This window comes from Aegilops tauschii, chromosome 1 (assembly GCF_002575655.3).
Source record: "Aegilops tauschii subsp. strangulata cultivar AL8/78 chromosome 1, Aet v6.0, whole genome shotgun sequence".
NCBI classification, from domain to species: Eukaryota; Viridiplantae; Streptophyta; class Magnoliopsida; order Poales; family Poaceae; genus Aegilops; species Aegilops tauschii.
In genome coordinates, this window is record NC_053035.3 from 112463188 (window position 1) to 112478340 (window position 15153).

The 15153-nt window shown below is 45.6% G+C and overlaps 1 protein-coding gene across 1 annotated transcript; it reads right to left on the bottom strand.

Annotated features, from left to right (window-relative positions):
- Positions 1-4139: 4139 nt before the first annotated feature.
- LOC109750755 (transcription initiation factor TFIID subunit 13) lies at positions 4140-6730 on the bottom strand. The gene is made up of 5 exons (XM_020309707.4): positions 6281-6730; positions 6152-6189; positions 5332-5391; positions 4673-4747; positions 4140-4574 (listed from the first exon to the last, which is right to left on the bottom strand). Exons 1-5 carry the CDS (start codon positions 6615-6617, stop codon positions 4461-4463), a joined length of 624 nt encoding a protein of 207 aa, XP_020165296.1. The 5' UTR covers positions 6618-6730; the 3' UTR covers positions 4140-4460.
- Between the last annotated feature and the right edge of the window lie 8423 nt (positions 6731-15153).

Consider the following 15153-nt stretch of genomic DNA (forward strand, 5'->3'; position numbering starts at 1 on the left):
CTTCAACCCCAGAGTAGCACAACACAGAAAGATGTTTCTGTGGCACCTGCGTCAGTTGAAGAGGAAGCTAATGATGATGATCATGAAGCTTCGGATCAAGTTACTATCGAACCTCGTAGGTCAACGAGGGTACGTACAACTCCAGAGTGGTACGATAACCCTGTCTTAGAGGTCATGTTGTTGGACAACAACAATGATGAACCTACGAGCTATGGAGAAGCGATGGTGGGCCCTGATTCCGACAAATGGTTAAAGGCCATGAAATCCGAGATGGGATCCATGTATGAAAACAAAGTATGGACTTTGGAAGTATTACCTGAAGGGTGAAAGGCCATTCAGAATAAATGGATCTTCAAGAAGAAGACGGACGCGGACGGTAATATCACCATCTATAAAGCTCGGCTTGTGGCAAAGGGGTTTCACAAGTTCAAGAGTAGACTACGATGAGACTTTCTCACCCGTAGCGATGCTTAAGTCCGTCAGAATTATGTTGGCAATAGCTGCATTTTTCGATTATGAAATCTGGCAGATGGATGTCAAAACAGCCTTCCTTAACGGTTTCCTTAAGGAAGAGTTGTATATGATGCAACCGAAAGGTTTTGCCGATCCAGAGAATGCTGACAAAGTGTGCAAGCTCCAGCGGTCCATTTATGGGCTGGTGCAAGCATCTCGGAGTTGGAATATTCGCTTTGATGAGGTGATCAAAGCATTTGGGTTTATACAAGTTTATGGAGAAGCTTGTATTTACAAGAAAGTGAGTGGGAGCTCTATAGCGTTTCTGGTGTTATATGTGGATGACATATTGCTGATTGGAAACAATATAGAACTTTTGGAAAACGTGAAAGGAATATTTGAACAAGAGTTTTTCAATGAAGGACCTAGGAGAAGCTGCTTTCATTTTAGGCATCAAGATCTATAGAGATAGATCGAAACGCTTAATAGGACTTTCAAAAAGCACATACCTTGATAAGATTTTGAAGAAGTTCAAAATGGATCAGTCCAAGAAGGGGTTCTTGCCTGTTTTGCAAGGTGTGAAGTTGAGTCAGACTCAATGCCCAGCGACTACAGAGGATAGAGAAAAGATGAGTGTCATCCCCTATGCTTCTGCCATAGGCTCTATCATGTATGCGATGCTGTGCACAAGACCGGATGTCAGCCTTGCCATAAGTATGGCCGGAAGGTTTCAAAGTAATCTAGGAGTGGATCACTGGACAGAGGTGAAGAATATCCTTAAGTACCTGAAAAGGACTAAGGAAATGTTTCTTGTTTATGGAGGTGATCAAGAGCTCATCGTAAAGGGTTACGTCGATGCAAGCTTTGACACTGATCCAGATGACTCTAAGCCTCAAACCGGATACATATATGTTATGAACGATGGAGCGGTAAGCTGGTGCAGTTCCAAGCAGAGCGTGGTTGCTGATTCTACATGTGAAGCGGAGTACATAGCTGCCTCGGAGGCAGCGAAGGAAGGTGTCTGGATGAAGCAGTTCATGACAGATCTTGCAGTTGTGCCCAGTGCACTGGACCCAATGACTCTGTTCTGTGACAACACTGGTGCCATTGCTCTAGCCAAGGAACCAAGGTTTCATAAGAGGACCAGACACATAAAGTGACGCTTCAATTCCAACCACGATTATGTCAAGGAGGAAGACATAAACATTTGCAAGATACATATGGATCTGAATGTTGCAGATCCGTTGACTAAACCTCTTCCACGGGCAAAGCATGATCAACACCAGAACTCTATGGGTGTTAGATTCATTACCATGTAATGCTAGATTATTGACTCTAGTGCAAGTGGGAGACTGTTGGAAATATGCCCTAGAGGCAATAATAAAGTGGTTATTATTATATTTCCTTGTTCATGATAATCGTTTATTATCCATGCTATGTATTGATTGGAAACTCAAATACATGTGTGGGTACATAGACAACAACATGTCCCTAGTGAGCCTCTACCAGACTAGCTCGTTGATCAAAGATGGCTATGGTTTCCTAGTCATAGACATGAGTTGTCATTTCATGACAGGATCACATCATTAGGAGAATGATGTGATGGACAAGACCCAAACTATGAACGTAACATATGATCGTGTCAAGTTTATTGCTATCGTTTTCTGCATGTCAAGTATATGTTCCTATGACCATGAGATCATGCAACTCACTGACACCGGAGGAGTACCTTGTGTGTACCAAACGTCGCAACGTAACTGGGTGACTATAAAGGTGCTCTACAGGTATCTCCGAGGGTGTCTGTTGAGTTGGCATGGATCAAGACTGGGATTTGTCACTCTGTATGACGGAGAGGTATCTCAGGGCCCACTCGGTAATACAGTATCACAATGAGCTTGCAAGCAATGTGACTAATGAGTTAGCCACGAGATCTTGTATTACGGAACGAGTAAAGAGACTTGCCGGTAACGAGAATGAACTAGGTATGGAGATACCGACGATCGAATCTCGGGCAAGTAACATACCGATAGACAAAGGGAACTACATACGGGATTAGCTGAATCCTTGACATCAAGGTTCGACCGATAAGATCTTCGTAAATATGTGGGAACCAATATGGGTGTCCAGGTCCCGCTATTGGTTATTGACCGTAGAGGTGTCTCGGTCATGTCTACATAGTTCTCGAACCCGCAGGGTCTACACACTTAACGTTTGGTGACGATATAAGTACAGTTGAGTCATAATGGTGGTTACTGAAGGTTGTTTGGAGTCCCGGATGAGATCCCGGACGTGACGAGGAACTCTGGAATGGTCCGGAGGTGAAGATCGATATATTGGACGAAGTGTATTGGAGTCCAGAATTGTTTTGGGGGTACCGGGTGATGACCAGCGTCACTGAAAGGGGTTTCGGGGGGGCGGCAAGCGTTGGGGGGCCCATGGGCCAAGGGGAGGGGGCAAACCAGCCCACTAAGGGGCTGAGCGTCCCCCTCACCCCATCTCACGTAACCAAGAGGGTTGGGGGCGTTCCCCTAGGGCTTCCCACCTCCCGGCTTGGGGGGCAAGTCACCCTAGGGGAGATCCCATCTGCCCTGGCCGCCGCCCCCCTAAGGGAAACCCTAGGGGCGCCACCCCCTCCTCCCTTCCCCTATATATATAGAGGTAGAGAGAGGGCGGCCGCACCCGAAGAGCACAACTCCACGCAATGGCGCTGCCTCTCCTCTTCCTCGCATCCCTCTTCCTCTCCGTAGTGCTTAGCGAAGCTCTGCTGAGATTCCGCCACCGCCGCCGCCACCACGCCGTCGTGCTGCCGGAGGACTCGAGCTACTACTTCACCATCGCTCGCTGGATTGAGGAGGTGAAAGCGTCATCAAGTCGTAGGTGTGTTGAACGCGAATGTGCCATCTGTTCGGCACTTGGATCAGGAGTTCGTGGGACGGATCGTGATTGGACCACGAAGACGTTCGACTACATCAACCACGTTTCATAACGCTTCCGCTTAGCGATCTACAAGGGTATGTAGATGCAATCTTTCCTCTCGTAGATGGTCATCTCCTAGATTGATCTTAGTGAGCGTAGAAATTTTTTGGTTTCCCATGCAATGTTCCCCAACAAGATGTCCATGGTCGATACTGAATTGTGAGCCAAGCCAAGATCTTGCAACACAGCGGTGCCCAACTCCGCCAGATGGCCAGTGCTGACGGCGAACGCACAAAACCCATGCACGGTCTCTGGTAAGTCGACTTTGCCGTGTAGACTCCGGACCTGTCAGCAGGCCAGCTAAACTGATCATGAAGATGATCATCCCGCGGCACCGTCGCGATGGCAAGGCACAAGTGTGCCACCTGCATATGCGCCAAAAAAGAGATGTCACCTTGCACATCTCGCGACCACGCATTATCCACCAAAGCCTGTCGAACAGTCCTGACGTTGCGCGCCCTGGTGCTAATCATCTCTAAGATCATCGAAGCGATCTCGCCGACCGTGACCCCATGAATCCATCTATCCTTCCAGAACATGACCCTCTCCCCATTGCCAGGTGTAATCTTGATGAAGCTATTGAAGATCAACTTGGCCTCACTGTCCTCTGCCAAAGGGATGCCCTGCCATGGTCGATGCAGATCAGTTCTACGAAGCCATTCCCAACGTACCTGATTGTAATGTGCGCATATTATATACGTAGTACTGAGTTAGGGCGGATAGTGCCTGATATCAAAAGATGACAACAAGGTTTTTATGCCTAGTATGACTGAGCAAAGCGTACAAGCATCCATTCATCACAGTGGAAAGTGCTACATGACGCCAACTTGACAGGAAACAAACTCTTCTCCTTCCTGTTCTTCTTTTTTGAATAGTTTGGATTGCTTACCACATGTGTCGCATGGTAATAGTACTCCATATACAAATGGATGCCAGTGAGCATCCAACTGGAGCAATATGCATTGTCTGACCAGTTAGTGAAATATTGCAGATAACATGGTAGTCTCCGATGCTGCTCAAGGACGCATATATCACTCATTGGTTACTACTAGTGTTTCTTCATTCACATCAAAAGCTTTCCTTGCTTGCTTGAGCTCTTCATTCATGGAGAGTAGCTCGGTAGCGCGGTGCAGTTTCCGCATATCCTAGGAAAAAACAGTGAAATGCAAATGCTTAGCTTTGGTGAACTCTGGTGACACAAGTGAAGAGGAAATAACATAGTATCATGTAGTCCAGACCATACCTTTCGGATAAGGTAAAGAAAATCCTCTGTCAAGAGCTTCCCCCTCTTTGAAGCCACATTCTGAGCCTTGTGGACCTGGGAAAAGGCACACCATGGATTCACTCAGCTATGGAACCATAAACTATTCTAAAAGAAAACAATGGAATTATAAACAGCCATGAACTCGAAACAAACTGGCATAACTGGTTAAATATGGCGCAATTATGGATTTCTTGGTTCAGCATGAATGGATTGTTTTGAAGGTTGTGGCAGGTAGATGAGTTGCTCATTTGTGTACGCTACATTTACTTGAAATCACATTGACTCACTCTCGTACAGTGCAAGATGTCGATCCATATTCAGATTATTAATCAAGAAAAATCAGTTACCCAATTATGTCTATTTGCATAGGAAACCACCCAAGACTTCCTAAGTGTACTTAATGGACTCTATTGAAAAGATGAACAATGGTCCAATGGGTCATGCTATCCTCAACAAGACCTTCTATCTGTGAATAGTTTGTATTCTTTTACCAGGCCAAACATAAACTACATAGTTGTACAAATGGCAGAAAACAGGTCAAGCAATCCTCAACAAGACCTTTCTATCTGTGAATAGTATGTATTCTTTTAGCAGGCCAAACATAAACTAAACAGTGTACAAATGCAAGAGAAACTTACGAGGTCAGTAACATATTCCACAACAATGTCCTCTACAAGTGCAACTGTTTCTGGAAGTGGCTGCAAAACCAGCAAAAAAAAAATAGGTCAGTTGCATCGTAAGTCCAGAGCATCTAAGATTTAAAAGGGGAATAGCATGTTTCTTTAATCTTTTTGAGAACCCTAGTAGGAGCATCGACTTATTTACTATGCGAAGAGTGAAACTAAAATATTACAAGGCAAACCAGGCTGTCCACACAGCAACACCGAAAAGAAATGAGAGGCAATAGATGCTAGCTGGCAAAAAACTAGCGGTTTCTCTAGGACCTGCCCAACAGAAAGGCATCCGGTTCAGCTAGCCCTGAACATGAGAGGCCAAATGGCCAGTAGCTACTCACGATGAAAAAACTAGCAGTTCCTTCCACACATTCAACATAAGTAGATGAACAGCACACATAATTTTAATTTTCAATAGAGATTGCATGCGACCACTATCCCATACGCATTGACACTTGTTAGGGGTTGGCTGTTGTCTGATTGCAAAGGTGTAAGCTAATCAACAACCAAAAATCATTGATAAACACAGTCTAAGCAAATATGTACCGATTCCAGGTATGTCCCTTTTACTTTTCTATAAATATATTTCAAGTTTTCAACCATTAAATATTAACATGGTAAATCCACGCCTTGTTTGCTACCACTCTTCTTGCAAAATGCCACTTATGGCCCATTGCATCCTGAATTCTTAAATATACTACTACACGGACTGCATTCTGTTCTACATAATTCCTAACCAAAAAATTAGGGACCCAAAGAGAGAATTGGTCATGGGTCAACTTACATTTGGATCGTCCCCAAACCCATACATCATGTGCTGCACTGAAAGAAAACGAATAGAAGTAAGCCATATGTATGGCGAAAATATAAACAGAAAAGAACAAACAATTCAGAAAACAGAAGAAGGCCTTACGGTCCTTCTGGAAGACGCCGCGCTTGCGCTTAAGGCTCGATGCGGCTGCGTCAGCGCCGCCGACGGCGTGGGGTTGGTTGGAGGAGGACGCCTGGCCCGGTGCCACGGCATGCGCCGAGACCTTGGACTTGCCGGCCGCCGGCGTGGCCGGGGAGGAGTTGTGGCCGTGGCCCGAGGCCCCTGCCGCGGCCGAGGACTTGGACTTGGCAGCCGCAGGCGTGGTTGGGGAGGGCTGATGGCCCTGGCCCGAGGCCGTTGCCGCGGCCTGCCCCGAGGACTTGGATTTCCCCGCCGCCGCCGCGGCCGGGGCAGGGTGATTGCTGCTAGGGTTCTGCATCCCAGCGTCGGATGGGCAGGGCGAAGCAGGGGCAAGAGATTTTCGGTTGGCTACGCTTCCGAGCGGCGCCCGGGGATCTTGATCCGTCGGGTTCTGGCTCGGTTTAGGGCTTCCTGTTCACTGCTGCGGTTTTTTTAATTGGTAATACGTGTCTCGTTCATATCATAAAGAACAGAGTACAAATCACGTAAAAACCAACATAATAAAACTGAAAAGATAGTAGAACATCTCTGAGCTTGACACCAACGCCCGTCACCTGCCTCCGGCACCACCACAGCAGCCACCAAAGAAAAGAATGACGAATCACCACCTCACCCGAGCTCGACGCAGCTCCATCGCTGATAAGCAGCTTTGCGGATGTCCAAGGTGGCTCACCAAAAGTGAAGCCCTTGCTGTTGAACAAATCAGACCGGGGCAACACCCCGGACACGCCATCAAACTCCAGATCTGGCACCCCACCACGACTAAGGTGCCGAAGGAGGAAACTACACCTGCCATTCACGAACCACGAGCCCAGCACACGTTCCTTCCTTTCAGATGTCGTCGATGCAGACCACAATCTGCATCCGCTCCTGGACTACCTCCCAAGCTCCGCGCCGATGCTGGAGCAAACACCGTTGCAACGGTGGAGCCCGAGGACACAGATCCACCACGAGGATACCGCCGCCGTCACGACATCCTTGCTTGAACAGACTGGTTTTCAAATCCATCCCCAACCATAGGACCGATGGCCTCGTCAGGAAAGGATCCGAAGAATATTTATTCAGCGCTGTCATCGTCGCCGCCGAAGCAAAGACAATGAACAACCTAAAAAACTAGACTACGGATGAGTAAAAACGATCCACACGCGTGGATCCAGCGACCCCCCTCACCACCGACGACTGAGGTCGCCGGCGGAGGGGAGCCGCCGGAGAACGGCGTTGGAAGATCGGCCTATGGCGGCGGCTAGGGTTGTAGCCGCCAGGTACGAGAGGAAAACAACGATATATTTCACTGCTGCGGTTGATTTCTGCGATTGACAAAGAGGAGCGTACATGCGGTTCACGGCAAATAAGACAGCCTGTGTTCGGGTCGAGTTTAGCCGTGTACAGCCGGGCGCCTTAAACCGGTCTTAAACGCTGGGACTGGATCACTGAGGGGTAAAAAGAAACTGACCCATCAAACGTCTCAAACCGGCCTCAAATGTTCAGGTTGTCCGGCACTCTTCATATCCAACTCAAATATATGGTGAATATGGGGTGATCCGGGCACGTCCGCCACATTAGCGTGGCCCACCGTCGACCCCACTCCATCACCACAAAGAAAACCCAATCCGGAATCCTAGTTCACTTCACTCTCCTCTCTCACTCCGTCTGTTCTACTCCCCTCTTTCGATTCAGTCCGACGACTCCGGCGAGCATGTCGAGCACCGACAACCGTTCCACTCCGACCTCGATGTCGATGAGGAGCTGGCTCTCCGCAATCCCCTGGAGAGGTCGAAGGTGGAAACGGGGAACAATTTTCGATTTGCCTCTCGCCCGCCCCCGCCGGCGCAGTGCAGACGCCGGAGCTGGCCTCTCCCGGCCCGCGTGCAACTTCGCGAGGATTGCGCAGTCCGCGCCACCCTCCGTCATCCACCTCCCCCGCCGCCCGCTACTCCGCAAGGGCAGCGATGGGGCTAGTGCCTGCACCACCGGCCACACGGGCGCGTACGTCGGAATCAGAGGCGCACACCACCCGCCGCGAGAGGCAGGGGAGAGTGACACGACGGAGCAATCTGTTCTTAGGGCATGTTTGGATATGCATATGCACGTGCGATTGCAATAGAAAAAAAAATGGGTCAAGCAAGGCTGGCTCCTAGAGAGGAGCGCATCGGTGACGGGCGATGACTGGCAAAATGAAAAATTGCGCGTCAGTCTGGCCTATCAGCCAATGACACCTCTATATTGTATATTGATTTATGCGTCTTTTAAAAAGTTTTTTAATGTTTATGAAATATTAGTATTTCAGCAGCTAGTTCGTCATCAGAGTACTATTTGATCAGTCCAGCAGGTCCAGAATACTACTTTTTTGTCAGACAAGGACACGCATGTCTCCGCCTCTTCTTTCTCCCCTACAAACAAATACAGGAACTTTATTTCATCTTGCCCAATTAAAAGCATTCATATCTTTTAAATCATAAGTTCCTATTTGAAATAATTTATATATTTGAACTACCGGCGTCAAGACCTTTAGAACTAGACCGATCTGGGATACATTTCAAATACATTTAAATTTCAACGTTTCTTGAAAAATGTGAAATAAACCTATTTCAATAAAAAAAACGTGAAACCAACCTATTTCACTAGAAAAATATTTTAATCCAAATATGAAACTGAAATGATAACTTGTGAAATTGATTATTTGGAAATGAGTAACATTTTATTTCAAAGTGTGTGAAAATATGTAATTTGACAAATGTGCAGTTGAAATTAACATGATTTTTTTGAAAAAAGCTAATAACATATTTCAGAACTATGAAAAATAACTACAAGGAGTAAATTTGTAATGTATGATTTTGAGATTGTTTCTTAGAAATGTGAAATAGTCAATTTAAAAAGTGTGAGATATGTAATTTTACAAAAGTCAATTGAAATAGATGTGATATTTTTGAAATAAGCCAGTAACATATTTCAGAATTGTGAAAAAATAACTACAGAAAATGAAATTGTAATATGATTGTGAAACTGATTATTTGGAATGTGAAACAATTTTTTTCAAAAAGTGTGCAATTGTAATATACGATTATGAGACTGATTGTTGGAAAATATAACATATTTCACTATTTTGAAATAAAATGTTACACATTTCTAAATAATCAGTTTCTCGGGTGCAGAAATGGATTTTCGCATTACGATTTCATTTTTTAATCACTATTTCACAATACAGAACCTAAATTCTATTTTCACCTTTTTTTTGCAAATATCACATCTATTTCAATTGCACATCTATAGTGTGTGTGGAAAAGGTTTGTTTCACATATCTGAAATATATTTGGGTTAAATAGATTTCTAGTGAAATGGGTTTGTTTCACATATTTATAGTGAAGTAGGTTTGTTTCACAATTTTTCTGGTGAAAAAGGTTTGTTTAACATATGGAATGTGAAACGTTGAAAATTATATGTGTTTGAAATGTAACCAAGATTGGTCTATTTCAATTGCACATTTCTCAAATAACCTATTTCACTCTTTTGAAATAAATTGTTTCACATGTTGACATTTCAGTTTTATATTTAGGTTAGATGGGTTTCTAGTGAAATAGGTTGGTTCCACGTTTTTCTATTGAAAAAGGTTTATTTCACATTTTTCAAGTGAAATGTGCTCGTTTCACATACGAAATGTGAAATGTTAAAATTTAAATGTGTTTGAAATGGATGAAAGATCAGTCTAGTGCTAAAGGTCTTGGCGCGAGGAGTTCAAATATATAAATTATTATTTCAAATACGAACTTATGGTTTAAGAGATACGAATGTTTTAATTTAGCAAAGAGGTAATAAAAGGTTGGGTTTATTATGTGAGATAAGAGAGTGTGGGCTGTCAACTTTCTACCATGCTTGTCATGCATGCCATGTGAAGGACAATAGTGGGGCCAAAAAAGCTATATTTCGTTAGGTATAATTTTTGTATAGCAGAAAAATATGAATAAATAGTTAGCAATCGCACGCATCTTGATGTCTGGATGAAGGATAGACATGTTACCGGCAGGTTAACGCGCAAAATGACTTTGTGCAATGGCCGGCAGTTGTGCACTTAGAACAACATAGACAGACAGACCCAGTTGGCATAAATTATCCTCAACACTCATTCGAACACCATCATTTCTCAAACCAAAATAGTGGGACAAAACTAAAAATAAATAATGGAAACGGATTAATTGAGCTCATGCAACAAAAAACTGAACCATCAGTAAATTCACCTACTTTTCACGTCAACTTTGGTATCAACAAAGAATCAAGGAAAACATTCTGTACCAGACGGCTGATATATTCCATTTCTCTTTCATCACACGACTGAGATCTTCCACCAAATCCTGTATCATCTACCGGTTTTCCACGTACAAAAACTTCCATGTCTCCACTAATCTTGCTACCCATTACGTAAGCATTAATTATCCCCCAATTGTAAGTTCTAGATGCAAAATCATAAGTTTCAAAGATTAAAACTTAGAATTTACTGTGTCCTCGTGTGGGATCCAACTACTTTGCGGATCATGAGGCAATCCGACGATCGAGTAGGACTGGGAAGGTACGTGCCCCTCCGAATTTTTGGGTGGGGCCTTGAGTCAAAACGGTGTTGCTGTTTAAGTACAAGTTGTTATCGCTATGTGAGGAGCACATGCTCCCTGCTGGCTACATCCAAAGTAGGCTCCTCTATCTTTAGTTCATGTAGTCAACCTGTTACATCACTCACCCTTTGGCGTTACCTGTTAATACTCATGATTACTTTTTTTGTAATGTTCTTCAAACTAGAGCCTTAAACCAGTTCTAAAAGATAGCATTCGAATTTCTTCACAAAAATGAATTGGGTCTACTATTTGTGACACCCAAAATTTTATTTGGCTTTTTTCAAACTTTTACTTGATTTGAGGGAGGTGATTAATTTTTTTTCTTTCTAAAGAACCCTCCCTCTCAAAATATTTTCTTTTATGACTAGTGTTTTGTTTTGGATTCACCCAAGACTTGATTTTGGTCTTGGAGATTTTCCCTTCTTATTTGGACTCAAAACCAAATGCTTTTCACTTGGGAAAAATTTCTTTTGAAATTCCTTTAAATAGCCCTATGGCATTTGGGGTGATCTTCTCCCCTTTTCAAAAATCCCTCTTGCCATGACATAAGTGGAAACCACCTCTCAAAAGCCTTTCCTCATCTTTGGATCATGATATACTTCAAATCCAGCAAGTTGAACCTCTCCATATAATTATTTTCATTTATTTCTTATCAAAAATTATTTCTGCCTTCTATTCTAGCTCTTGGAGATTTACAAAGGAACTACCCTTTCTGCTTTGAGTTTTGTCCCCAAACCAATTTCCCTAGCTAGTCCTTTGAACCCTCAACCAAGATCCATGAAGATCCACTGGTCTTCAGTTCAAATATTTCAAATTATTCTTGCTGCAAGTTTGGACCAGATTTGCCAAATTTGATGAAATTCATTTGAATTCTTCTCCTAAAAATCTGAGAAAAACCAGGCAGCCTCTGGGTGCATTGAGAGGTCACCTCACCAAGTCCCAGCTCCAGGAAAAAATTTCTTCTTGCCAAATCATTTCATCGAACACCTGCTGGACACTGTTGCTAACATGTTCAGAAAATTCAGACAAAACAGTTTCAGTGCACTGTCGTTTTCTTCAGAACCTGTAGTCGATCTCGCCAGTGCCGCGGTGTCGCCGTGCGCCCTGCGTTTCCTCCTTGTCCTCTGCACCGCACGATCGCCTGGAGGCTTGCGGGCGTCGGCGACGAGCAAGAGGAGGTGCGCCGCCCCGTGAGCGACGGCAGCGGCGGCTTTGCGGCCGCCAGAGAGAGGCGCAGCGCAGACGGCGCCGTCCAGCGCCGCCCAAGCCACCGGAGGCCGCCGCGTGGCCATCCACTCCCCAGTGCGCGCTGCCACCCTCGTCGTGAACTGCCAGGCGCGGAGCGCGCTCTCTGCCGCCGCCGTGCCCGTACGGCCACCCCGTCGAGGACCGGCGCCATTACGCCAAGCCCGACCAAGATTAGCGGGGGAACGGCACCAGTACACCTCCCTGATGCTGCCTGGCCACTTAAGCTCCCTGCCAAGCCATTGCCTCGCCGTAATTGCTCGCCGGAGCGATCCCGTTCACGGCCACCCCCTCGAACCGCCTATAAATAGAGGCCCCGAGCTCCAACTCGAACCCACACCACCTCTGCACACATCCAACACCACGCCTAACCACTGGAAGAGCCCCGAGGGAGCCTTCTTCCCCAACTCCGGCCGCCGCGACCCGCCACGGGATCCAGCTTGATTCGCTCCCGTGCGTGCACTTCTACCTCTCAGCTCTTGCCAGTAGCTTCCTTATGCATCCACTCTCCTGACCCGCGCTTCAATTCGGAGTTTGCAGCACCCACCGGAGTTCTCCACCATCGGCCCAGCCACCGTCCGCCGGAGAAAGTGTCGCCGTCGACGTGATGCTCCCCGACGACCAAGTCCACCACCCACCGACGCGGAAGGACGCACTGAACCTCTTGGTACACTCCGATCTCCCTGACTCGCCGTGGTTCGACGCCGGCGACCACCGCAGCCTTCTGGCGCCGGCGAGATTTTAAACCTGACATGTGTGACCCCCACGTCAGCCTCTCTTCTTTCTCTCCCTCGAAACGTTTTCTGTTGGCGCCTTCGGGCAAGTACGTTTTCTCTTTGGGCTGGCGCGTTTCCCTCCGAACCGTTTTCTGTTTTCTCAATTAAGTCCCTGGATCTTTTCTGTTTCATCACAGATTAGTCCCTGGACTAAAACCCTTATAACTTTTTAATAAAAGGTGATTTTTGAGTGATTCTTTTTCTGACAGTCTTATATTTTTGTCTAGTTTTTTATAGTATTTATTTGGAAAAAATTTGGAACAACTTTTATGCACGCGATGATTTTCACGTTAGTATACGTTTTCGCTATACCGTAGGTTCCGGGAGAGGTGACGGAGCCGCGAACTTCGCCGAGCTAGACTCCGACTTCTCCGAACCAGGCAAGCATGTTTGAACCTTTGATATGATAGGTGTTTTGCATGTTTGCTTGAATGGTTGTGCATGGCATATGAGCATCGGTGAGTACCTCGTTGCATGTAAGGCAACTACCCGTGTGTTCTGAAGTTACTGTGATCGCTGATGAGAGATGGCCTAGTCATGTGGTGACATGAAGGGCAGTAAGGTGGTACTGTTGTAGCATGCCAGCCTTACGTCATCCGATAAATTCCGACGTTAACGTGGACGGAGTCACGTTATCGTTCTTCCCCCTTTCGTGCTGCCACATGTTTTCTGCCAGAATGCGGTTTAGTAAGTTGTTAACCTCTTTCCGTGTACACACCAAATAGAGGGGCCGGGATGAGGGTTCCATGGCCCTGGATTAAAGCCAGTCATCCGGTCAGGGGGCATGGGTGTTTCCGGTTGGGACCGAGAGGGGGGCACCCCTTAGAGCGCGCGTATATAAATTTGATCCCATGCTACGCGAGGTTGTAGCCTCCCCGTCTCAAGGTTTTTCTTGAACGTTGCCGAGGGTGATTTCTGGCTTCAGAATGTTGAATGGGTGTGTACTGGTTAGATGTGTTTCTTCCAAAACACCGTAAACGGAACTAGTCCCCGTGACTACTGAAATCCGTTGGCTGTGGTTAAAGTACAAACTCTGCAGAGTCAAATCCTTCCGAGTCATCGTATCCATGGTCAAGGACCGTGACCAGTGTATCCATATCTATTGTCAAATTCTCGTGGTATTTTTCCCCGGCGAACAAACTTGAGTGGTAAACTTGGTTGAATGTTATTCCTGTGGATGGACTAACCCCTGTTGTTTATCTCATACGTGATTATTCGCTTAATAGGATTTAAATTCTTGAACTACTGAGATATGAAGTTTTGAAATATAAGCCCTTTATGTGATGTCGCTCAGACGTCCGACTGTGGCATGTTTGTCTTTTACTTTCAATATAAGCCCTTTATGTGATGTCGCTCAGACGTCCGACTGTGGCATGCTTGTCTTTTTACTTTCAATATAAGCCCTTTGTGTGATGTCTCTCAGACGTCCGACTGTGGCGTGTTTGTCTTTTACTTTCAATATAAGCCCTTTATGTGGTGTCGCCTTGACGCCCGACTGCGGCATTGTTATTCTTGTATTTTCCTCTCGAGGAGTCATTCAGACACTCGTTTGGCCCTCAGTATTTACTTTGGGATTTCGGGAGGACTACCGCCCGACTTCTCTTTTATTTCCCACGCATTATTATCCCTATGTCTGAGTGCACTTGTTAATCTGTTCATATGCATCGTGTTTACATTTGTTATATCTTATGTCCGAATTGTCTTGCGAGTACTTTCATAGTACTCACCTGGCTTGTTGATTTGGCCAGATGTTGACGAAGGCGATCTCATGGATGAAGAGTTTGATAGTGAGTCCGACGCCTAGAGGAATCCCAGTCAGTCCCGTGCGATCCTGGGTTTGGTCACTTGTATTATATACGCTTCCGCCACCCGCAATAAGTCTCCTCGAGCCTCACTCTGACGCTCGAAGAGCTGTTAGTTCTCAGGAGTCATATCACCCTCTTCGCTGTGATATATCCACCACCGCTTTTATCGTGAGTTAGTAGTTATGCCACCCTATCCGCCGTTATGTTTTATCGGCGCGCTTGTAATAAATTGTTGGAAATATGCCCTAGAGGCAATAATAAATGGTTATTATTATATTTCTTTGTTCATGGTAATTGTCTATTATTCATGCTATAATTGTATTGTCCGGAAATCATGATACATGTGTGAATACATAGACCACAACCTGTCCCTAGTAAGCCTCTAGTTGACTAGCTCGTTGATCAAC